Genomic DNA, 25,484 nt, shown 5'->3' with positions numbered 1-25,484 from the left:
TCTCCTTGGTCGAGATGCGAATACCTCCCAGCTGCATGGGCTCAGTCTCTGAGCCAGAGGAGGGAGATGGTTGCGATGCGGAGCAGGGAAACACCGTTGACGCGAGCTCTCTTCCACGAGCTTGGTGACGAAGATCTACCCGTCGTTCTATGCGGATGGCGAGAGCAATCAAAGAGTCCACACTGGAAGGAACCTCCCGAGAGAGAATCTCATCTTTGACCACTGCGTGGAGTCCCTCCAGAAAACGAGCGAGCAGCGCCGGCTCGTTCCAGTCACTAGAGGCAGCAAGAGTGCGAAACTCTATAGAGTAATCCGTTATGGATCGATCACCTTGGCATAGGGAAGCCAGGGCCCTAGAAGCCTCCCTACCAAAAACTGAACGGTCAAAAACCTGAATCATCTCCTCTTTAAAGTTCTGGTAATTGTTAGAACAATCAGCCCTTGCCTCCCAGATAGCTGTGCCCCACTCTCGAGCCCGGCCAGTAAGGAGTGAAATGACGTAAGCAACCCGAGCTCTCTCGCTAGAGTATGTGTTGGGTTGGAGAGAGAACACAATATCACACTGGGTGAGAAAGGAGCGGCACTCCGTGGGCTGCCCGGAGTAGCAAGGTGGGTTATTAACCCTAGGTTCCGGAGGCTCGGCAGGCCAGGAAGTAACAGGTGGCACGAGACGAAGACTCTGGAACTGTCCAGAGAGGTCGGAAACCTGAGCGGCCAGGTTCTCCACGGCATGGCGAGCAGCAGACAATTCCTGCTCGTGTCTGCCGAGCATGGCTCCTTGGATCTCGACGGCAGTGTTACGAGCATCTGTAGTCGCTGGGTCCATTCCTTGGTCGGATCCTTCTGTTATGCAGGTGAATGAGGACCCAAAAGCGACTTGGCGAAAACAGAGTTTAATCCAGTAAAGTTACTTTACAAACAAAAGGCATAATACTACTCGTAATGACGAGAACAGACTGGAGACTTGATCAAGAACTGCAGGTTGCCTCGGGAAGGCACTTGAATAGCAGACTCAGACACCTGCTCACCACGCAGCATCTGAGGGAAACACGACACGACAGGGCAATACATAGACACAGCACGGTGAATAATAGACAAGGATCCGACAGGACAGGAACGGAAAACAAGGGAAGAAATAGGGACTCTAATCAGGGGAAAAGATAAGGAACAGGTGTGGGAAGACTAAATGATTGATTAGGGGAATAGGAACAGCTGGGAGCAGGAACGGAACGATAGAGAGAAGAGAGAGCGAGAGAGTGAGAGAGGGAGGGGGAGAGAGAGGGATAGAAAGAGGGAAAGAACCTAATAAGACCAGCAGAGGGAAACGAATAGAAGGGGAAGCACAGGGACAAGACATGATAATCAATGACAAAACATGACACTATCACCCTGTAGCACTCACATCTGTAGCCATTAAATGCTATCCACATTGACGAGAGCGCAGTGGAGATGGTGAAAAGCTTCACGTTTCTCGGCGTACACATCACCGATGATCTGAAATGGTCCACCCACACAGACAGTGTGGTGAAGAAGGCGCAAGAAGTGTCTCTTCAACCTCAGGAGGCTGAAGAAATTTGGCTTGGCCCCTAAGACCCTCACAAACTTTTACAGATGAACAATTGAGAGCATCCTGTCGGGCTGTATCACCGCCTGGTACGGCAACTGTACTGCCCGCAACCTCATGGCTCTCCAGAGGGTGGTGCGGTCTGCCCAACGCATCACTGGGGGCACACTGCCTGCCCTCCAGGACAACTACAGCACCCGATGTCACAGGAAGGCCAAGAAGATCATCAAGGACACCAACCCCCTGAGCCACGGCCTGTTCACCCCGTTACCATCCAGAAGGTGAGGTCAGTACAGGTGCATCAAAGCTGGGATCGAGAGACTGAAAAACAGCTTCTATCTCAAGGCCATCAGACTGTTAAATAGCCATCAATAGCCGGCTACCACCTGGTTACTCAACCCTGCAACTTAGAGGCTGCTGTTCTATATACACATCACTGGTCACTTGAATAATGGAACACTAGTCACTTTAATAATGTTTACATACTGCTTTACTCATTCCATATGTGTATACGGTATTCTATTCTTCTGTATTTTAGTCAATGCCACTCCAACATTGCTCATCCTAATATTCATATATTTCTTAACTCCATTATTTTACTTTAGATTTGTGTGTATTGTTGTGAATTGTTAGATATTACTGCACTGTTGGAGCAAGGAACACAAGCAGTTCATTACACCTGCAATAAAATATATATATATTTTTTAAATCCTTTTTTATTTCACAGGTAGGCTAGTTGAGAACAAGTTCTCATTTACAACTGCGACCTGGCCAAAATAAAGCAAAGCAGTGTGACACAAACAACAACCCAGAGTTACACATGGAATAAACAAACATACAGTCAATAATACAATTGAAAAGTATATATGCAGTGTGTGCAAATGAGGTAGGATAAGGGAGGTAAGGCAATAAATAGGCCACAGTTGTGAAATAATTACAATATAGCAATTAAACACTGGAGTGATCGATGTGCAGAAGATGAATGTGCAAGTAGAGATACTGGGGTGCAAAGGAGCAAAATAAATAAATAACAGTATGGGGATGAGGTAGTTGGATGGGCTATTTACAGACGGGCTATGTACAGGTGCAGTGATCTGTGAGCTGCTCTGACAGCTGGTGCTTAAAGTTAGTGAGGGAGATATGAGTCTCCAGCTTCAGTGAATTTTGCAGTTCGTTTCAGTCATTGGCAGCAGAGAACAGGAAGGAAAGGCGGCCAAAGTAGGAATTGGTTTTGGGGGTGAGCAGTGAAATATACCTGCTGGAGTGTGTTCTACAGGTGGGTGCTGCTATGGTGACCAGTGAGCTGAGATAAGGTGGGGCTTTACCTAGCAAGGACTTCTAGATTACCTAGAGCCAGTGGGTTTGGCGACGAATATGAAGCAAGGGCCAGCCAACGAGAGCATACATGTCGCAGTGGTGGGTAGTATATGGGGCTTTGGTGACAAAATGGATGGAACTGTGATAGACTGCATCCAATTAGCTGAGTAGAGTGTTGGAGGCTATCTTGTAAATGACATCGCCGAAGTGAAGGATCGTAGGATAGTCAGTTTTACGAGGGTATGTTTGGCAGCATGAGTTAAGGATGCCTTGTTGCGAAATAGGTAGCCGATTCTAGATTTAATTTTGGATTGGAGATGCTTAATGTGAGTCTGGAAAGAGAGTTTACAGTCTAACCAGACACCTAGGTATTTGTAGTTGTCCACATATTCTAAGTGAGAACTGTCCAGAGTAATGATGCTGGACTGGCGGGCAGGTGTGGGCAGCGATCGGTTGAAAAGCATGCATTTAGTTTATTTTTGTTGGTGAACCAGGCAAGGCAGTCATTTGAGAAACCAAGGATGTTGAGTCTGCCGATAAGAATGTAGTGATTGACAGAGTCGAAAGCCTTGGCCAGGTCAATGAATACAGCTGCACAGTATTGCCTCTTATCGATGGCGGTTATGATATCATTTAGGACCTTGAGCGTGGCTGAGGTGCACCTATGACCAGCTCGGAAACCAGATTGCATAGTGGTGTAGGTACGTTGGGATTCTAAATGGTCAGTGATCTGTTTGTTAACTTGGCTTTTAAAGACGTTATAAAGGCAGGGTAGGATAAATATAGGTCTATAGCAGTTTGGGTCTAGAGTGTCTCCCCTTTGAAAGGGGGATGACAGCAGTAGCTTTCCAATCTTTGGGGATCTCAGACGATACGAAAGAGAGGTTGAACAGGCTAGTAATATCACCCAACGATTTTTGGTGATAATTTTAAGAAAGAGAGGGTCCAGATTGTCTAGCCCGGCTGATTTGCAGGGGTCCAGATTTTGCAGCTCTTTCATAACATCAACTATCTGGATTTGGGTGAAGGAGAAATGTGGGGCGGCTTGTGCAAGTTGCTGTCGGGGGTGCAGGGCTGTTGACCGGGGTAGGGGCAGCCTGGTAGAAAGCATGCCCAGCCCGTGGAGAAAATGCTTATTGAAATTCTAAATTTTGTGGATCTATCGATGGATGTGACCGATAAAATATGTGTATATGTGTAAACATATGTGTATGTGACCAATAGAATTTGACTTGATTTGATAGGCTGGTCATGGCTCACATTAACGCCTTCATGCCAGACATCCTGGACCTACTCCAATTCGCATTCCACCCTAACAGATCCACAGATGACACAATCTCTATTGCACTCCACACTGCCCTCTACCACCTAGCCAAGAAGAATACATACACTACATGACCAAAAGTATGTGTACACCTGCTTGTCAAACATCTCATTCCAAAATCATGGGCATTTTATATGGAGTTGGTCCCACCTTTGCGGCTATAAAAGCCTCAACTCTTTTGGGAATGCTTTCCACTAGATGTTGGAACACTGCTGCGGGGACTTGCTTCCATTCAGCCACAATTGCATAAGTGAGGTCGGGCACTGATGTTGGTCAATTAGACCTGGCTCACAGTCGGCATTCCAATTCCTCCCAAAGGTGTTCGATGGGGTTGAGGTCTGGGCTTTGTGCAGGTCAGTCTTCCACACCGATCTTGACAAACCATTTCTGTATGGACCTTACTTTGTGCACGAGGATATTGTCATGCTGACACAGGAAAGGGCTTTCCCCAAACTGTTGCCACAAAGTTGGAAGCACAGAATAGTCCAGAATGTCAACGTATGCTGTAACGTTAAGATTTCCCTTCACTGGAACTAAGGGGCCTAGCCTGAACCATGAAAAACAGCCCCAGACCATTATTCCTCCTCCACCAAACTTTACAGTTGGTACTATGCATTGGTGCAGGTAGTGTTCTCCTGACATCCTCCAAAACCAGATTTGTCTGTCGGACTGCCAAATGGTGAAGTGTGATTCATCACTCAAGAATGTGTTTCCACTGCTACAGAGTCCAATGGTGGCTAAAGCTTTACACCACTCCAGCCGACGCCTGGTATTGCGCATCATGATCTTAGGCCTGTGTGCGACTGCTCTGCCATGGAAACCCATTTTATGAAGCTCCCGATGAACAGTTTTTGTGCTGACGTTGCTTCCAGAGGCAGTTTGGAACTCGGTAGTGAGTGTTGCAACTGAGGACAGATGATTTTTTACTCGCTACATGCTTCAGCACTCTGCGGTCCCGTTCTGTGAGCTTGTTTGACCTATTACTTTGTGGCTGAGCCGTTGTTGCTCCTAGACATTCCACTTCACAATAACAGCACTTAACAGTTGACTGGGACAACTCTAGTAGGGCAGAAATTTGACGAACTGACTTGTTGGAAAGGTGGCATCCTATGACGGTGCCACGTTGAAAGTTACTGAGCTCTTCAGTAAGGCCATTCTACTATCAATGTTTGTCAATGGAGATTGCATGGCTGTGTGCTTGATTTTATTACCTGTCAGTTTTTTTACCTGTCAGCAATGAGTGTGGCTGAAATAGAGGAATCCACTAATTGGAATGGGTGTTCACATTTGTTTGCCCATGTAGTATATGTGAGAACGCTGTTCATTGCCTACAGCTCAGCGTTCAACACCATAGTGCCCTCCAAGCTCATCACGAAGCTAAGGACCCTAAGACTGAACACCTCACTCTGCAACTGGATCCTGGACTTCCTGGCGGACCACCCCCAGGGGATGAGGGTAGGCAACAACACATCTGACACTATGACTCTTAACACGGGGGCCCCTCAGGGGTGCATGCTCAGTACTCTCCTTGTACTCCCTGTTCACCCAAGACTGCCTGGCTGCACACGACTCCAACACCATCATTAAGTGTGCTTGACGACACAACGGTGGTAGGCCTGATCACCGATGGCGATGAGACAGTCTATAGGGAGGAGGTCAGAGACCTGGCAGTACGGTGTCAAAACAACAACCTTTACCTCAACATCAACAAGACAAAGGAGCTGATCATGGACTACAGGAAACAGAGGGCCGAGCACACCCCCATTCACATCAACGGGGCTATAGTGGAGAGGATCGAGAGCTTCAAGTTCCTTGTTGTCCACATCACTAAGGATCTATCATGGCCCACACACATCAATAAGATTTTGCCTATGCATTGCTTTACCGCCGATGCAAGCATACCCATAACAGGATGCAGCCACCACCATGCTTGAAAATATGAGGAGTGGTACTCAGTGACGTGTTGGATTTGCCCCAAACATAACACTTTGTATTCAGTACATAAAGTTAATTTCATTGCAGTTTTACTTTTATGCTTTATTGCAAACAGGACACGTGTTTTGGAATATTTTGTTCTGTAGAGGCTTCCTTCTTTTCACTCTGTCACTTAGGTTATTATAGTGGAGTAACTACAATGTTTTTGATCCATTCTCAGTTTTCTCCTATCACATCAATTAAACTTTTTTTTTTTTAACCTTTTATTTAACTAGGCAAGTCAATTAAGAACAAATTCGTATTTACAATGACGGCCTAAAGTCACAGATGGCTTCATGGTGAAATACACTTTAGTGGTCTCCTTCCTGTATTTTTGGAGTGACAAACCATCCAAAGGGGTGTGATTACTCTCTGAAGGCCCTGTACATATTTACCTCAATTACATTAAGCAGACACTCTTATGCAGAACGATTTACAGTCGTGAGTGAATACAATTTCATACTGGTTGGTCTCCGGGGAGATTTTACGGAATCGCAGAAAGATCTGACAAGAACATCAAAGCAAACGCGAAGGACATTTGCAGGGCAATAGTCCCGGAAGACGAGCGAAATGTTGTTGCAGGTTCTCTGGATGTAGTGCACCGCCTGGGTAGGCTGAGAGATGGGGAGAACAGCCAGCCACTGCGACCAGTGATCATGAGATTCATCCCCAGGACAGCGAGGGATCTGACATGGAAAAGTGCAAAGAAAATGGCTATGTAAAGAACAACAACCTGAGGTTCAAGGAGGACCTGACAACATTTGATAAAGAAGCTCGGAATCGTCTGTGGCCAACGATTGCGAGAGCAAGGAAGGAGGGGAAAGTGCATACTTTGCGGGAGCCAAGGCTTTTGTTAATGGAAAGGGAATTCAAAATAACTTATTTAAATCAAATCACGTTGTATTTGTCAAATACTTCGTAAACAACAGGTGTAGACAAACAGTGAAATACTTACTTTTAAAAACGTACTTTTATTTCTCGTCACAACAATTCAAAGAAAGAAAACATAAATAATAGAAAAGGTAAACCACATAAAAATAAAAGTAATATTAAATACACAACGAGTAACGACAACTTTAAATAACTGGGGTACCAGTACCAAGTCTGGGTGCTGGTCCCGTGTAGCTCAGTTGGTAAGGTATGACGCTTGTAACGCCAAGATTGTGGGTTCAATTCTCGATCTCCAACACATTGCCAGGGCTTTAAAATATTTATAATGTAAAGTTTATTACTATTTCTGATTATTTTCTTCAAATTAACTTTAGCTTATCTGTCTCCTGTTATGATAATATCTTATGTTATTTTTTTTATTCATAATACTTATGTTGCGATATAAACATGATCAAATATGATTCAAATATTTACTTTGAACAGCATTGGTTGGTTTGTAATTAGTTAAATATTGTGGCAGCTGAGAGCGAGGTGTAGGGAGGAATGGGCGGTGGATGTGGGTGTGTTCAAGCCGATAGTTTAAAATCCTACAGAAATGCGCACGGCGCTTTGGTTTGAAGAGAATACGCCATATTGATTCACCGAAGACTTCTGCTAACCGTTTTCAGTTAGCGGCTTGAAAAGGACCTGGACTACCCTTCTCAATGGTCCTCGTTCGGTTTGGCGTTAGCACTTCTCTGTCTTTGTAACCCGGTTTACTAGCTCATTTATTTTGTCGGAGCAGTCGTACATTTTGACGGTCTCTTTGACTTGCTTGAAGTGGGTTCAGAAAAAAAGAAGTTGAATGGATCCGAGGGTGGCTTGGATTCAGCCCGAGCAGAAAGGACCTGCAAACGCATTTTGGATGCAAGTCTGGGAGACTTCTCAGGTACGAGCGAACTCCGGTCAGCATCTTCATAATAATCAGAACTACAACCTGCATTTGAATTCTCCAGCGTTGGACGTTTATAAACATGTTGCGGCAAAGGGCAATAGCATGTGCACCAACACTGGTCTGAGCAGCAGCAGCCATCACGGTATTTCAAAAGGCACTACTTCTAACCACGGCACTGCGTTCTCCTCCTTCGGGGTAACGTTACCGAACGGACCCGTACCGAACTCATTGACCCCGTCCAACGCTTACGGGGTAACGACAGATTTGGGAGACAGTAAAATGCCCCAAAAGACGGGATCTCTATCGTCCTTGTCTTCAGTGGAATCCATAACGGACAGCACATCTTCAAACCGCTCTTTGGGAAAGATTAGTGGTGGCAATGTAACTGTAAATATGAATAAAAACGCTGGCGGTGTCAATCTGTTATTTAACTTCAGTGAAAGTATGCATAATAATGTCAACCAATACCACCATCAAAGGCACCATCAGCATCATCCTCAGTACAATTTCCAACAGAATTGTGTGAAGCGTCACCCGACTCACCCGCCTGCATCCCTAAATAACCACACTCACCATCCAGGCCGAAGGAAAAGTGACAACAAGGCGAGCACCTATGGGATGAATTACCTTCTTTCTAACTATGGCAACTATGTTAGTTCGGAGACTGGGACGCCTTGGAAGACGAGGAAATACAGCCCCGGTGTTGATGGGTGAGATGTTATTTTTGATAGGGCCATTGCCCCTCTGGAATTGTTTGACGCTAACGTTAGCTTGCTAACGCTAACCGCGATAACGTTACCTATCATGGTTTCCTACTAGCTAGACACGTTTATATTATTATAAAAAAATGTCATGCCTATAGTCAATCCGTGTTTTGGTGTTTGCATGTTGACGTTTATCTTTTTCAAATTGATTTACTGCACGGGTGATTGGTAATCGGAATGTTAACGTTAGCTTAAATAGCTAGCTACTTAGCTAACTAGAGCGCTAATTTGACTGCGCGCTGCACTGACTAGCCAGATTTAACTTGTTAAGAAGCTATAACTAGCTAGCTAGATAACGATTTGGTAAGGTTAGCTAACAATCAGTAAGCTATTTGACAGATCTAAAGGGTTGGGTAACTTCTGGAATGTAGGGTTAATGCCGCATTCATGTCATGTCAGAAATCGGAAATTTTCCGGCACGTTTACTCAGTAGAAAGATAACCGAGTTTCCTACTTACGTAGTATCAGAATCGAGCAATAGGAAGCTATAAAAATTACGTTAATTTTAACTCTGAGGTCCCGAGTATTTTATGTGACGTGAAGGCGGCATGTAACGCAAAATTATGAAAGCGGTCATGGTTAGCAAACGTTGCTCTTTATACAGCCACTCAGGGGATTATTAACGTCTGACTCATTATTCAGTTATTAATAAAACTATAGCAGGACTTGCTAGTTTATTACATAACATAATATTGTTGATTAGACTTAAGATATGCATGTTAACATTGTCAGCAACAAAAAACTGCCAGGTGACTAAGATTCTCTGGTTTCCATGGACAGTTGAAAGATCCATAGGTTTCATTTGAATGTAACTGTGTAATACAATGATTGGCCTCTAGTTGCACCCTTGTGGCATTGGAAGAGCATGCAGTGCCCAGACCTGAAGGCCCTAGTGTTTAAGTAGAATATTTAACAATTTCAATGGGCCATCACTGTGTCGTGGATGAAAATGTAGGCTAATGTACATACTGCAATATCTGATTGTGCTAAATTTCAGTGTATGGCTGCACTCATTCATTTTGGTGTGAAAAATGTTAACATCGTGCATATAATGTGTGTATAGGTCTGTGATCAGTATGGGAATTGAAACCTCAACCATGGAGTTGCTAATCCCATGCTTTTACAGGACTATGTAAAGATTTTGAATGTTGTGAGGGATGCTGAGCTTACTGGAAAGCCTGTATCAATGTAGGCTATATATATATATTTCTTCCATAATGTTCTTGCTTTCTTTGAAAAGACCTACCATGTAGGTGCACTGATGACATTTAAGTGAATGAAATCCTGAAACAGAAAATGTAAATAGACCAATTATTTGACTGGTTTTGTGTGTGTGTGTTAACCCCCCCCCCCCCCCCCCACAGTCTCCATGAGGAGGTGGTGGACTTCTACAACTTCATGTCTCCCCGACCAGAGGAGGCTGCTATGAGGAAGGAGGTGGTCGACAGGATCGAGACTGTCATCAAGGAGCTGTGGCCTACTGCCGACGTGAGCACACACACCAGAGCTGGGGGTTGAACTGGGACATCAGACTTTTTTTCCCTAAAATTATTTGTACAGTATAGGGTTTTTTCAAACTCTTTCATTCCCCTGCTCTCTCAGGTGCAGATATTTGGCAGCTTCAGCACTGGACTCTACCTCCCTACAAGGTAAGAGGGCAGTCTTGTTGTGATGTTTTGGCTCAGTCTTGTTCTCAGAATTTGCCACAAGTGTTTGGCCACCAGTTTACTTAATACCATCTCTCGCTCTCTCTCTGTTGCCATAGTGACATAGACCTGGTGGTGTTTGGGAAGTGGGAATGTCCCCCGTTGCAGCAGTTGGAACAGGCCCTCCGGAAACACAACGTGGCGGAACCTTTCTCCATCAAAGTGCTGGACAAAGCTACAGTGAGTAGCTCTTAATAAAAATACATACATGCCTATAATCTGTTGGAGTAACTCCAATGTTGTCCGAACTGATAAACAAGCAGATGGTTTGCTTTAATAATGTAGGACAAGTCTGCACCAGCTAATGATTGTACCTAATTAGTGACTGCTTTAGAATTGAGATGGGGAACGAAAGCGAAATGGACATTAACTAAACTTTCTTTTTCAGAAATTAAGTCACAATGTTTCTCTATTCTCTCTACCAGGTGCCAATCATCAAGCTGACTGACCAGGAGACTGAAGTCAAAGTGGACATCAGCTTCAACGTGGAGACTGGAGTCAAAGCTGCTTTCTTTATCAAGGACTACACCCGGGTGAGGACACTAGCATTTATAGTTCCTTTATTTTCATGGGAAACCTGAATGGCTATAATGATCAGAGCAACAATTTAAAACGTGTTCCCAGTTGCAGGGTATAAAAACTGGCCTATGAAAGGAATAGAAATGGACTTCATGACCACTGACGCTCCCATATTGTAGTTTCAGTTAAATTTGAGGCTAATAAATACTTACGGAAATACTGTCCCTGTGAAATGCATTTTCTATCACTAGCAACAGAAGCACTACTTAACCACTTCACAACTATAGTCCACAACATATTTATTTAAAATTTTGCTCTATACTCCAGCATTTTGGAGTTGATATGTTTCATATCAGGCAAGTACAGAATGTGCACCTGCACAGTGGGGCTGTGACGATATGGTCATTGTAGTTATTCAGCACAGAAACTTGATGACTATTTGCTTAATGAAAACTACAACTCTCTTCAGGTTAAACTAGTTTAATAACCGATAAAAAAATGACATGGTGGTTCATCGCTCATCACTACTTTCCATAATACTAATGAGTATGGCACAGTGGGTCAGAGTGGTGCAGAGTATGTGAGCGGAGCGAGGAACAGAGCGTGCCCAATTTGATTGGAGCACGGGCGAGTTTCCCAAAGGCTGGAGCATCAGCCTTCTTGCCCACTCTGATTTCACACCAGTAGTGCTCACTTCACAAGGTCAGGGCATGCCTGGCCCAGCATACAATTGTAGTCTACTTGTGTGCTGCTATAGCCCCTTGCTTTAACTACTGTCATGGAGTTTACTACATATTTTCATAATTAAACCAATAAAATCCACAGGTGCAAAATCACAGTAACTTACAAAGAGGAGCCAGAGTAAGTTTGATGTACTATCTACAACTAAAGGATAATTGGTGAATCTGAAAAGACTCATCCCGAAAGCATGATAGCACATTCACATAGTAAGTACACTAACAAAGGAATGATGTGTATCATTGTAGCAAAGTATTTATGAACAAAAACATCTGCTCGCAAGTTTAATTTTCATTCTATCTACAATAGGTCATAATTGAATTTGGGCCAATAGCCCTGTTATATTACCTCTTTCAAGGAGCTTTCCATTTTGATAGGGTTACTTTGCCTAAACATTTACATTTGAGTCATTTTACATTTACATTTAAGTCATTTTATCAGATGGACTTAGTGCGTTCATCTTAGGTTACTCTAGCTAGGTGGGAAAACCCACATCAGTCATAGAAAGAGACCTGAGGTGGCAGAACGGAGTGCTCGGGTTGGGACGTGGGGTTTGAGCATATCCTGAAGGTATGGATGGGCAGCTCTTGCTGTTCCGTAGGTATGCACCATGGTCTTGTAGTGGATGCGAGCTTCGACTGGAAGCCAGAGTGTACTGAGGAGCAGGATGACATGAGAGAATTAAGGCATGTTGATTTTGGCAGGCTGTTGCGTTCTGGATAAGTTGCAGGGGTTTGATGGCAGAAGCGGGGAGCCCAGGCAACAGTGAGTTGCAGTAGTCCAGACAGGGGTGGACCTCGATTAGGACCTGCACCGCTTCTTGTGGTGATGTAGAGCATGAACCTGCAGAAGCGAGTCACTGCTCTGATTTTTGCAGAGAAGGATAGGGTGTTGTCCAGGGTAACGGCAAGGTTATTTGCACTCTGGGAGGGTGATAATGGAGTCTGAGCCGGCAGGCCTTCCCCGGAAGGAAGAGCAGCTCCGTCTCATTGAGGTTAAGGCCTACCTATAGAAGGAGAAAAAATACTTTCAAGTCAGTGAGCCTAATGAGGCATTTTTTGTATAATTTAAATATAATTCTAAGTCGCAGCCTATATGCACAGTAAGAGTCAGGGGGAGATCTGGTGATGGGCGTAGAATATGCAGTCAGTAAAGGAATGTCTCTCTGACATGTTCTGTATTCAATTACATAGCTGAACATGCTGCTGGCACCACAAGCATAACTTTAGAATGAGTCATTGTCCCACTGACCTTTTACAACTGTAGCCCCAAAATCAGCATATGATATAACATGACAACCTGTGAAAATGAGAAGACTCATTTTATTTAAGTTGTGATCCCCATACTAAGTTACATATTTTCATGAAATGGAGACTTTTACCTCATCTAATGGAAAATTCTCCCAATTTTTAATCTGTGCTCTGTTCCTCAGTGACTGTAAATTAAGCAGAGATTTTAGATCTCCCTCGTTCCCTCCCCCTACAGAGGTTTCCCGTGCTGCCTTACATGATCTTTGTGCTGAAGCAGTTTCTGCTCCAGAGAGATCTGAACGAGGTGTTCACCGGAGGAATCAGCTCTTACAGCCTCATCCTGATGGTCATCAGCTTCCTCCAGGTACACACGAACACTAGTATGACATGGGGCTAGGCGATATACTGTATTTTTACTATATACCGGTATTGATGCATGCACAGGTTTGGGTTTTTACTTTACTTTCTATAACAGTTTTTGAATGTTTGGTTTGTTAAATGTGATACTTCGCTACTTGATTCACCGCTCACTCTCTCATGCCGCTTTCCACATAGTCTTAGACCTGCCCCCGCCAATCAAGGAGCGCGTTTGTTGTTCCTCAACCACGAGACACTTGCGTTCAGTCTGCATGGTCAATGCAGCACATGCAAAAATGTTGATGACAATGATTCTGTTTTCACTTTTCTTCTTAATATAATTCCTCTGGCATTCTATAATTGCGCTAGTAGTTTGTTTCTTACGTCTGCAAACAGTCAATGGTTTCTTAGCAAGTTATCCCTAAATCTTGTTAGTTGCTAATCACTAGCTAGCTAATAAATGTTCTAAGTCAGAGTAAACATAATTAGCTATACAGCATGATAATACCTGATGGCGTAGACCTAAATCAGCATGTTTGTGCAACAGTTTCTTATAAATCAAAAGAGGAATACGCAAAGCATGAGTAGGTTGGCTACATGAAGTAGTTAAGAGGAAACATTCAATGTAGCCAGAGATTATAGGGTGCCCAAGGAAATGGTTATCAACACTTTGGTTCCTACCCTGTCACAATAATTCCTCCCTGGCATTTTCATTCGTTGTCATGTCAAAAACACGTCTAAAGTGCCCACTATTATATTCGAACTATAGAATTAGAATAATCATTCTATTTCGATAATTCCAACAGTTTTCAACCAAGTGTTTTGCTCTATATCGCAAGTCAAATCGCAATTGCAATATTTGGTTTAAAATGAGGCCTAATTGTCTGCCCATATCGTGCAGCCCTACGTGGCAGTGTGGAAATAATCTCAAATGAATGCAGAAATGGATGAAAATGTAGAATACATAAAATATCACCATACTGTATTTTTTTGTTATACCGCGATAGACAAAATATATTGCCTAACCATAGTTTGACAGTGTACAATTACAACGCTTAGTGTTCTAACTCCTATGCCGATTCACTCCCTCCGTCGCTCTCCATCCAGCTCCACCCAAGGATTGATGCCAGCAACCCCAACATCAACCTTGGCATTCTGCTGATTGAGTTCTTTGAGCTTTATGGGCGCCATTTTAACTACCTGAAGACAGGCATCCGCGTCAAGAACGGGGGGGGCCTACATGGCCAAGGAGGACATGATGAAGGTTATGACCAATGGCTACAGGCCCTCCATGCTCTGTATAGAGGACCCACTGATGCCAGGTGGGGGGTGTGTGTGCGCTGGACTGAGTGTTTGGTTTTCCATTAGTAATGGTGTTGGCTGTAGTTTATGGGCCGATTCAGTTTTTTTTTTTTTGCCATATGTGTGTGTTCCAGGTAACGACGTTGGCAGGAGTTCGTACGGAGCCATGCAAGTCCAGCAGGTGTTTGACTACGCTTACATCGTTCTCAGTCATGCCGTGTCACCACTCGCACGCTCCTACCCAAACAAGGACATTGACAGGTTCGTTCCTCTTTTAGATTGTCTTCTGGATCCATCCAGCCTAGAAATATTTGTAAATTAATAAGTACAACTGTTATCAAAGTAAAGATTGTCAAATGAATACGGTGGTTGTGTTTGGAAGTGTAACTGATCCACTGCTGTGCAATGTTTATACCATTCCCCTCATGTTTCTCACTATCCCTGCAGCGCTTTGGGTAGGATAATCAAGGTGACACAGGAAGTGATTGACTACAGGGAGTGGATCATGACGAAGTGGGGGGGCAGGCACCTCGCCCGTATGGAGAGCCAGGGTAAGAGCAGTGTCTGTAACCTCTGCCTACCATGTTTGACAGTCTTGTATGGCAGGTTCTGTAGGTATATTAGCCTGTGTGTGGAAGGTACTCTTTGTCTTACATGGCAGTTTTGGAAGTGTGTATAATAATCTGTTTCTCTGTAGGTTCCCTCCTGGATCAGGACCCAGCAGGGTGTGTGTTGGGTGTAGGTGTGGAGGAGCAGAGGGACTCTGTTTCCCCTCACAGTGCAGACTCTCCCATGTCCCTTTCCAGTCCTCACCAACACTCCTCAGCCTCCTCTGTCTCTTCACTGTCTGGGTCAGACAACGTAAGGACAGAACACACACACTGCAGTCTTTATGATGGTATTAATTGATTGATAGCTGGCCATGTTTTAACCCCTCCACTCTGCTGTTTGTTCTAGGACTCTGATTCGACACCCCCGGCGCTGCCCCTCTACCCCTTTCAGGCTTTGGGTATGACTCTACCCCTGGGCCTGGCACTGGGCAAGGCTGGCATCAACCAGCACCACCTCATCATGTCCCCTGGCTCACAGGTACAGAACCTAGCATCTACTGACCTTTATTTGCTTTCAGGGAGTGGGAGATTAAAGGTAGACTCCCCAATGCACAAAGTTAACCCAATATCGGGCCCATTTCCACAACTAAGAGCGTTGAAGCGCAAGGCTAAACTACTGTGCTGTTTCGGTCCCGTAGTTACCACGTTGTACCAGGGTGAAGCGCATCGGTGCATATCAACAGATACAATTGAAGATGGAAGTTTACTAGCGCTTAGGTTGAAGTCAGTAAAACTCATTTTTCAACCACTCCACAAATTTCTTGTTAGCAAACTATCGTTTTGGCAAGTCGGTTAAGACATCTACTTTGTGCATGACACAATTTTTCCAACAATTGTTTACAGACAGATTATTTCACTTATAATTCACTGTATCACAATTCCAGTGGGTCAGAAGTTTACATGCACTAAGTTGACTGTGCCTTTAAACAGCTTGGAAAATTCCAGAAAATTATGCCATAGCTTTAGACGCTTCTGATAGGCTATTTGACATCACTTGAACCAATTGGAGATGGACCTGTGGATGTATTTCAAGGCCTACCTTCAAACTCAGTACCACTTTGCTTGACATCATTGGAAAATCAAAATAAATCAGCCAAGACTTCAGAATTATTTTTGTAGACCACAAGTCTGGTTCACCCTTGGGAGCAATTTCCAAGTGCCTGAAGGTACCACGTTAATTTGTACAAACAATAAGTATATACGTAAGTATAAACACCATGGGACCACACAGCTGTCATACCTCTCAGGAAGTCGACGAGTTCTGTCTCCTAGAAATGAACGTACTTTGGTGCGAAAAGTGCAAATCAATCCCAGAACAACAGCAAAGGACCTTGTGAAGATGCTGGAGGAAACGGGTACAAAAGTATCTATATCCACAGTAAAACAAGTCCTATATTGACATAACCTGAAAGGCCGCTCGGCAAGGAAGAAGCCACTGCTCCAAAACCGCCATAAAGTCAGACTACGGTTTGCAACTGCACATGGGGACAAAGATTGAACTTTTTGGAGAAATGTCATCTGGTCTGATAATACAAAAATATACCCTTTTGGCCATAATGACCATCGTTGTGTTTGGAGGAAAAAGGGGGAGGCTTGCAAGCTGAAGAACAGCATCCCAACCGTGAAGCACGGGGTGGCAGCATCATGTTGTGGGGGTGCTTTGCTGCAGGAGGGACTGGTGCACTTCACAAAATAGATGGCATCATGAGGAAAGAAAATTATGTGGATATATTGAAGCAACATCTCAAGACATCAGTCAGGAAGTTCAAGCTTGGTCGCAAAAGGGTTTTCGAAATGGACAATGACCCCAAGCATACTTCCAAAGTTGTGGCAAAATGGCTTATGGTCAAGGTATTAGTGGCCATCACAAAGCCCTGACCTCAATCCTATAGAAAATCTGCAGGCAGAACTGAAAAAGTGTGTGCAAGCAAGGAGGCCTACAAACCTGACTCGGTTACACCAGATCTGTCAGGAGGAATGGGCCAAAATTGACCCAATTTATTGTGGGAAGCTTGTGCAAGGCTACTCAATGTTTGACCCAAGTAAAACAATGTAATGGCAATGCCACCAAATACTAATTGAGTGTATGTAAACTTCTGACCCACTGGGAATGTGATGAAAGAAATAAAAGTTGAAATCATTCTCGCTACCATTATTCTGACATTTACATTCTTAAAATAGTGGTGATTCTAACTGACCTAAGACAGGGAATTTTTACTAGTATTAAATATCAGGAATTGTGAAACCTGAGTTTAAATGTATTTTGTATGATAACTTCAACTGTACCATGACTGTTTACACAAGCAGCCCAATTCTGTTTTTTCCCCCACTAATTGGTCTTTAGACCATCACATAGTCTTTTTCAGAGCTCGTCGGATTGGTCAAAAAGACCAATTAGTGTATAAATATCAGAATTGGGCTGCATGTGTAAGCACTGCCTAAGTGAGAGCGATGTCCTTCATCGTGCTCATCTTATCTGCCGTGCTGCTCGTTCCAATCTCATAATTCCAAGTCTACCTTTTAAATGTATTGTAAAAAATCCTGAGATTTGTCGCCAGAGAAAGTATATATTTTCTATAAAATCCATCCAGGCCGTCTGTTTTAGTACTCATATCCCACTAACAGGGATTGTGAAATGGTGATCCAACACAGTTTGTGATTAGATTTGTGAGAACTGAAAATGTCTTCCTTCCCTCTCCCCCCTCTCCAGGCGTGTATGTCTTTGCCCGGTGCCCTGACGATGCACTCTTTACCTGGCAGACAGGTGGGTATAGACGGGCACCATCTCCCCCCCTTTTTCCACATGCCCCCCTACCCATCATAACCCCCATGCCCCCTCCAACCCCCAGCCTCTGTCCAGCCCCCACCCTGCCAGCCACACACACCAGGTAGGCGCCGTCCGCAATCACCGCATACACACTATACATGGAGAACCTCTTTCTCCTATCTTTCTTTCCTCTAATACTCTCCTCACCTCATTTTCTGCTTACAACTCCTCTTGCTTTCACTGTTTCTCTCCTTCCCTTACTTCCTCTGTTCTCTCAATCTGTCCCTCTTGATTTCATTGTTGTATTGTATATCTGCCAGATTGATCTGAATATAGCATTCCTTTTGTAGACTAGGTTTCAAACACTCAATGCTTTGAATTCTAACACTTCATACCTTTTTCTCTCTCCAGAACGGTCCCAAGTGTCAGATGAAAGGCTTCCACAATCCAGCCGTGGTCCACAGTCCCGCCCTGGCCAACCGTGCACACACCCACCCTCTCACACACGCCCACACACACTCTCATACACAGTACCGCAACACCTGGCGGCGTCGGAAGAGGGACAGCTTACCAGTTAGCCTGAGCAGATAAAAAGACAAAACATCTCCCTCTATCCCTCTTTCCACTCCTCCATTCTGATTGATTGGGAGGACAACTTGACGGGACAGTGCCCCCTGCTGTTCAACTTAAAGACAGGCAGGCAGAGACCAGACCAGCATTGGGATTCATTCAACACTTTGGGCTGCTGAACTTGGGCTGCAGATAGGGGAAACAGGTGTAGCTCTGGGAAAACTTTCCGTTTCTCTCCTTCACTCCATCGCTCTTCATCTCTGCATGTTTTTCACTGCGCAACGAACCAACGGCCAACGATACAGGAATGAGCGGTGCGGCTAGAGAACAAAACGCAACCCCGCCCAACGTGCACTCTGACCCCGGAACTTTTCTGCTAGCTCTCCAGTCCTTCACTTTCTGTTTGGGATCCACATTGGTTTGTTTTATTTTGTTCCGTTAATGTCTTATTGTTCAATTATAATTTTTTTAAGCGCTTTGCAGTTTTTCACTTACGTTTGGTGAGACTGGGGATAGTGACTTCTTTGCCAGGTGAGAGTTGCGAAAGCTCAGTGTCTTATGGGAAAGTGTTTATTTTTGTTTGGTCTTTGACTGGGTTACATTGTCAAGGCGACAACCTTTGTCCTTGAACCCTGCAGCCAAACTGCGTCTTTTTCAGTGTTCACACAAGGAACGACAGTTTCTCATTTGTGCAATAACATGTTCTATTTTTTAAGTAAATGTTTATTTAATTTTTATTATGTATGTAAAGGAATTTGGTGTTTTTTTAAGATTGTTTTATTTTTGTATTTTTAGTTTTTATGGCAGAGTTTACACAACCTTTGCCCAGGTGGCCTCCGAGAGTGTGTGACAGAGCGTGTGTGTCAATTGGTGAGCTGTGCGTGTCTTGTTGGAGTGTCGATGTATAATCGACCCCCCCCCCCCTAATTGGTTGTTTTATAATGTGATTCAAAGGGTTTAATTAGAAGTATCTAAGTCACTCCATACTATTGAGGTGCATCTTATTGTTAGACAGGTTAAAAAGTCTACTGTCCCACTCGATGGATCTCTTGCTATAGCAGAAGCAGCAGACTGAGCTCAAGCCCAATACCCTAGCTGTTGTTTTAAAAAACAAAACGTTCTTTATTTGTGTGTGTGTGCGCTTGTATCAGTCATAGGATGACTTGCGTTCACCCAACGTTTGTGCCATTTTTGCTACTCAGTCCTCGCTTAGACCAGGGCTGAACTTCTATCGCAGGAGTTAAGCACAAGCCCAAGTACATATTGTATTCCCCAGGTGTGTTTCTGTTGGATGTATGTCTCTGCTGTTGTTTTAAAGATATGCATGGTCTTGTGCGTATGGGAGGTGGAGTTAAAAGGACAGACAAACTGACCTGAACTTGAAGATCAGGGCGGTGCCAAATGGAACCCTTCCGCCGACATTGTGCATTACTTTTGATTGGGCCAGTGGGCTATTGGGTCTAAAATATTGCACTACATAGGGGATAGGGTACCATTTCAGATGCACCCTAAAAGACTAGGTGCTCTAAAGGGTCTTTCCCCATAGCGGGGGAGAGAGAGAAACTTCCAGGACTGTGGAAAGGGAATAATTGATTCCATTCTGGAATCTTGTTGGTACTTCCGCAAGTTTGCAATGCCTTTTCTTTCTGTTTACTTCAGTGCGTGTGTGTCGTCTCTGCAGACATACAGCCGCATATATACACACACACACGCCTGTGTATGACTGAGGAGCAGTGCGGTTGCTACACAGACAGCGTTATTACTATGCAAGTGGGTTATTTTTGTGTGCCCAATTTTTGTTTCCAATGACAACCACTGCTTGCTGGATTGAAGTGATGTTATTGTAAACTCGAGTTTGACTGACTAGGCCTGTGTGATCGGTGGGCTCGGCTAAATGGTTGCTAGTCAGCCTCAGCCCAGTTACAAGTGAACCACAACTCTTGCATCCTGATGGTTTGTATTCCTATCTGTTAGTCTATGGAAGGGTCTGTGTGTGTGCGCCAGTGGTCGGGTATCTGTCTCATCTCAGAGCGAGGGAATAGCAAGACTGGTTTCAAATGTCACCCTATTCTCTCTCTCATACAGTGCATGCTATTTAACCTTAGTGCTGGTCTAAAGTAGTGCCCTATATAGGGGTTAGGGTGTCATTGTAGACTACCACTTGACGTCCCGCCACTGTTTTAACCTAACTGCTAGTATGAAAGTGCACATGGGGAGCGACTTGCACTCTGTAGTGTATGACTTCATACCCTCCCTAGTGCACTACAGTCCTCTACACTGAGATTGTGTTAGGAGGCAGTGTCAGTCTAATGTTAGTATAGCAACTTTTACCCACCAATCGACCTGGCTAATATACACCGCCTTTTTTACAAGGTGTCGGTCTCCAATGGCACCCTATTCAGAATATAGTGCGACACTTCTGATTAGATCTTTGGTTTCTTGTGTAGGGTAGTGGGGCTATATAGGAAATAGGGTGCCATTTGGGACTTGTCTGCTTTTAGTGAATAGAACCAGCGTCTGTCAGAAGAGCTCTAAAACACTATCTCTGGTTGGAGTTTTGTCAATGCTGTCAAAGATGTCCACAATTTTTACAGATTCTATTAAGACTGAAATGCGGTGTGACGTCTATGGATTTAACTTGAATCCCAATGGTCTACACAAGCTTCCTCTCCTCATCTACTTTCCTTTATTTGATGTGAAAGAAACTGGAGCAGGTGAAAGCCAATCCCTTGATAGATCCACCATTTTATTTTCATCTATTTACATCAGTGCAGATCGGAGAGAAAGCCTCTTTAGACTATTGAGAACACGAAACACTTGCATCACAATGAGTGATTTTAAACTTAACGGACGCCATTTTGTGAAAGGTGGCGGCTCCTCTGTCCTGGCCAACTAATCTGAGCAGGAACTCCTAAAATGGCTGCCAAACTAGCAGTGGCCTCGGAGTGACAGTCTGGCTTTTGTTTTGAACATTTTTATGTACCGGTATATTTTTTTCTATTTTATTTTTTAATAAACTTCTTAAAACGGGCAGTTATAGTGATCTTGTTTTTGTATGTGCATAATTTGGTTGCAAATGAATCATTGGATACAACGCATACAGAACACATGCCCACAAACTGAACAGGTATTGGTTGGAAATGAAGATGGATTAATGCTGGATCTCTACGTACAACTCAGTCCAATTTGATTGAGTTCAGGTGGGAAACATGCGTTAGGTTTATTGCTTTATTTGAGACGTTTTATCAGGAGTCCCATTACAAGACACAGGGAAAGAAAAAGGTCACTATAAACTTAGTTCAAATGTACTTCTGCTTATCTACACTAGGTGGCACAGTAGCTTCTCACCAATAGCCTTGGATCCAGTCAGCAACATGTCAGATGTACTGTAGATGTTCTGCCAGACTATTCCTCAAGAGTATTGAGCCAGGATCATCCCAGTACAGCGAATTCTCATTCCACATAGCTCTCCCTAATCTCTTGGATTTGGAATATCTGCCATGTTAGGATTGTGTACTGTCCTACTAGTCTGTATCTGTGGCAGATTACAGCTCAGTCTGGTTGCTTTCTAGACCAAAGCCAGAAATGTGAGTAGGGGGATGAGATCCTGATATTAAAAATGCAGTGGAACTGGCTTCGAGGTTCAGTGTTGCGTTTGAGGGTTCTTCTGACTCAGGAGAACCCGTACCTCAACAAACTGGAAGACTACATTCCTCAACAGCCCAAGAACGTAGTCGCTCGTGAAAGTCTACACACCCCTTGCAGTCTTCACATTTTTCTGCCTTTAGCTCAAATTAAATCTCAAAAGGGAATATATCAGATTAGTCTTTTCTTCCTACCAATCTACTCCATTTTCACAGATAACTAGACATGTTCCAAATAAATTAAACTGATGTTTTGATTGCATATGTTTACACACTCGTTACTATTTGGTGGAGGCACCTTCGCCAGCCATTACAGCTGTGAATCATTTTGAATAATATTCTACCAACTCTTAGGGCAACATTTGTTAATTGGTTTTGTAAAAATCGCTCAAGTGCAGTAAATTTAATTGAGAATCATTGATGCACAGCAATATTCATACCAGTCTGACATTCGATGTGTCCATATTTGTGTTGGTCTGTTTTTTTCTCTCATTTCCCCCCTCGCTCTCTCCCATACTCTCTCTCCCTCTCCCATTCTCTCTCTCTCCCATACTCTCTCTCTCTCTCTCCCATACTCTCTCTCTCTCCCATACTCTCTCTCTCTCCCATACTCTCTCTCTCTCCCATACTCTCTCTCTCTCCCATACTCTTTCTCTCTCCCATACTCTCTCTCTCTCTCTCTCCCATACTCTCTCTCCCTCTCTCCCATACTCTTTCTCTCTCCCATACTCTTTCTCTCTCCCATACTCTTTCTCTCTCCCATACTCTTTCTCTCTCCCATACTCTCTCTCTCTCTCCCATACTCTCTCTCCCTCCCATACTCTCTCTCTCTCTCTCCCTCCCATTCTCTCTCTCCCTCCCATTCTCTCTCTCTCCCTCCCATTCTCTCTCTCTCTCTCTCTCTCTCCCATACTCTCTCTCTCTCTAATAATAATAATAATATATGCCATTTAGCAGACGCTTTTATCCAATGAGACTTAGTCATGTGTGCATACATTCTACGTATGGGTGGTCCCGCTCCCATACTCTCTCTCGCTCTCCCATACTCTCTCTCGCTCTCCCATACTCTCTCTCGCTCTCCCATACTCTCTCTTGCTCTCCCATACTCTCTCTTGCTCTCCCATACTCTCTCTCCCGCTCTCCCATACACTCTCTCTCCCATACTCTCTCTCCCTCCCATACTCTCGCTCTCTCCCTCCGATACTCTCGCCCTCCCATACTCTCTCTCGCTCCCTCCCATACTCTCTCTCGCTCTCGCCCTCCCATACTCTCTCTCGCTCTCTCCCTCCCATACTCTCTCTCGCTCTCTCCCACCCATACTCTCTCTCGCTCTCTCCCTCCCATACTCTCGCTCTCTCCCTCCCATACTCTCGCTCTCTCCCTCCGATACTCTCGCCCTCCCATACTCTCGCTCTCTCCCTCCCATACTCTCTCTCTCCCTCCCATACTCTCTCTCGCCCTCCCATACTCTCTCTCATACTCTCTCTCGCCCTCCCATACTCTCTCTCTCTCCCGCTCTCGCTCCCATACTCTCTCTCGCTCTCCCATACTCTCTCTCGCTCTCCCATACTCTCTCTCGCTCTCCCATACTCTCTCTCGCTCTCCCATACTCTCTCTCGCTCTCCCATACTCTCTCTCCCATACTCTCTCTCGCTCTCCCATACTCTCTCTCGCTCTCCCATACTCTCTCTCGCTCTCCCATACTCTCTCTCTCTCCCATACTCTCTCTCGCTCTCCCATACTCTCTCTCGCTCTCCCATACTCTCTCTCGCTCTCCCATACTCTCTCTCGCTCTCCCATACTCTCTCTCGCTCTCCCATACTCTCTCTCGCTCTCCCATACTCTCTCTCGCTCTCCCATACTCTCTCTCGCTCTCCCATACTCTCTCTCTCTCCCATACTCTCTCGCTCTCCCATACTCTCTCTCGCTCTCCCATACTCTCTCTCGCTCTCCCATACTCTCTCTCGCTCTCCCATACTCTCTCTCGCTCTCCCATACTCTCTCTCGCTCTCTCTCGCTCTCCCATACTCTCTCTCGCTCTCCCATACTCTCTCTCGCTCTCCATATACTCTCTCTCGCTCTCCCATACTCTCTCTCGCTCTCTACTCTCTCTCGCTCTCCCTCTCCCATCTCCCTCTCTCTCGCTCTCCCATCCCATACTCTCTCTCGCTCTCCCATACTCTCTCTCGCTCTCCCATACTCTCTCTCGCTCTCCCATACTCTCTCTCGCCCTCCCATACTCTCTCTCGCTCTCCCATACTCTCTCTCGCTCTCCCATACTCTCTCTCGCTCTCCCATACTCTCTCTCGCTCTCCCATACTCTCTCCCGCTCTCCCATACTCTCTCTTGCTCTCCCATACTCTCTCTTGCTCTCCCATACTCTCTCTTGCTCTCCCATACTCTCTCTCTCCCGCTCTCCCATACTCTCTCTCTCCCATACTCTCTCTCTCTCCCTCCCATAATCTCGCTCTCTCCCTCCGATACTCTCGCCCTCCCATACTCTCTCTCTCCCGCTCTCCCATACTCTCTCTTGCTCTCCCATACTCTCTCTCTCCCGCTCTCCCATACTCTCTCTCCCGCTCTCCCATACTCTCTCTCCCGCTCTCCCATACTCTCTCTTGCTCTCCCATACTCTCTCTTGCTCTCCCATACTCTCTCTTGCTCTCCCATACTCTCTCTGGCTCTCCCATACTCTCTCTGGCTCTCCCATACTCTCTCTGGCTCTCCCATACTCTCTCTGGCTCTCCCATACTCTCTCTGGCTCTCCCATACTCTCTCTGGCTCTCCCATACTCTCTCTGGCTCTCCCATACTCTCTCTGGCTCTCCCATACTCTCTCTGGCTCTCCCATACTCTCTCTGGCTCTCCCATACTCTCTCTGGCTCTCCCATACTCTCTCTCGCTCTCCCATACTCTCTCTCGCTCTCCCATACTCTCTCTCGCTCTCCCATACTCTCTCTCGCTCTCCCATACTGTCTCGCTCTCTCGCTCTCCCATACTCTCTCGCTCTCCGCTCTCCCATACTCTCTCGCTCCCGCTCTCCCATACTCTCTCGCTCCCGCTCTCCCATACTCTCTCGCTCCCGCTCTCCCATACTCTCTCGCTCCCGCTCTCCCATACTCTCTCGCTCCCGCTCTCCCATACTCTCTCGCTCCCGCTCTCCCATACTCTCTCGCTCCCGCTCTCCCATACTCTCTCGCTCCCGCTCTCCCATACTCTCTCGCTCCCGCTCTCCCATACTCTCGCTCCCGCT

At 45.0% G+C, this 25,484-nt stretch overlaps 2 protein-coding genes and 1 long non-coding RNA gene across 3 annotated transcripts in view; 2 read left to right on the top strand and 1 right to left on the bottom strand.

Annotated features, from left to right (window-relative positions):
• The first annotated feature begins 6,751 nt into the window (after positions 1–6,751).
• tent4a (terminal nucleotidyltransferase 4A) lies at positions 6,752–21,621 on the top strand. The gene is given in 14 exon segments (XM_046361822.1): positions 6,752–8,714; positions 10,133–10,256; positions 10,371–10,417; positions 10,534–10,654; positions 10,900–11,007; positions 13,217–13,345; positions 14,446–14,565; positions 14,567–14,660; positions 14,775–14,901; positions 15,088–15,191; positions 15,338–15,501; positions 15,598–15,729; positions 17,962–18,015; positions 18,430–21,621. Coding segments are annotated over 14 exon segments (2,304 nt in total). The 5' UTR covers positions 6,752–7,914; the 3' UTR covers positions 18,610–21,621.
• Positions 11,390–19,061, bottom strand: LOC124043323. The gene is made up of 3 exons (XR_006840298.1): positions 18,414–19,061; positions 12,983–13,030; positions 11,390–12,737 (listed from the first exon to the last, which is right to left on the bottom strand). It is a non-coding gene; the product is annotated as an uncharacterized LOC124043323 (long non-coding RNA).
• Positions 18,992–25,484, top strand: part of adcy2b (adenylate cyclase 2b (brain)) — a 139,993-nt gene continuing 133,500 nt past the window's right edge. The window contains exon 1 of the mRNA XM_046361819.1: positions 18,992–19,119. The gene's annotated coding sequence lies outside the window, so the exon portion shown is untranslated. The remainder of the gene's footprint in view (positions 19,120–25,484) is intronic.

Source organism: Oncorhynchus gorbuscha, linkage group LG09 (assembly GCF_021184085.1).
Source record: "Oncorhynchus gorbuscha isolate QuinsamMale2020 ecotype Even-year linkage group LG09, OgorEven_v1.0, whole genome shotgun sequence".
Taxonomy (NCBI): Eukaryota; Metazoa; Chordata; class Actinopteri; order Salmoniformes; family Salmonidae; genus Oncorhynchus; species Oncorhynchus gorbuscha.
The sequence above is the reverse complement of the archived record's forward strand: the minus strand, read 5'-3'. Positions and strand labels throughout refer to the sequence as shown.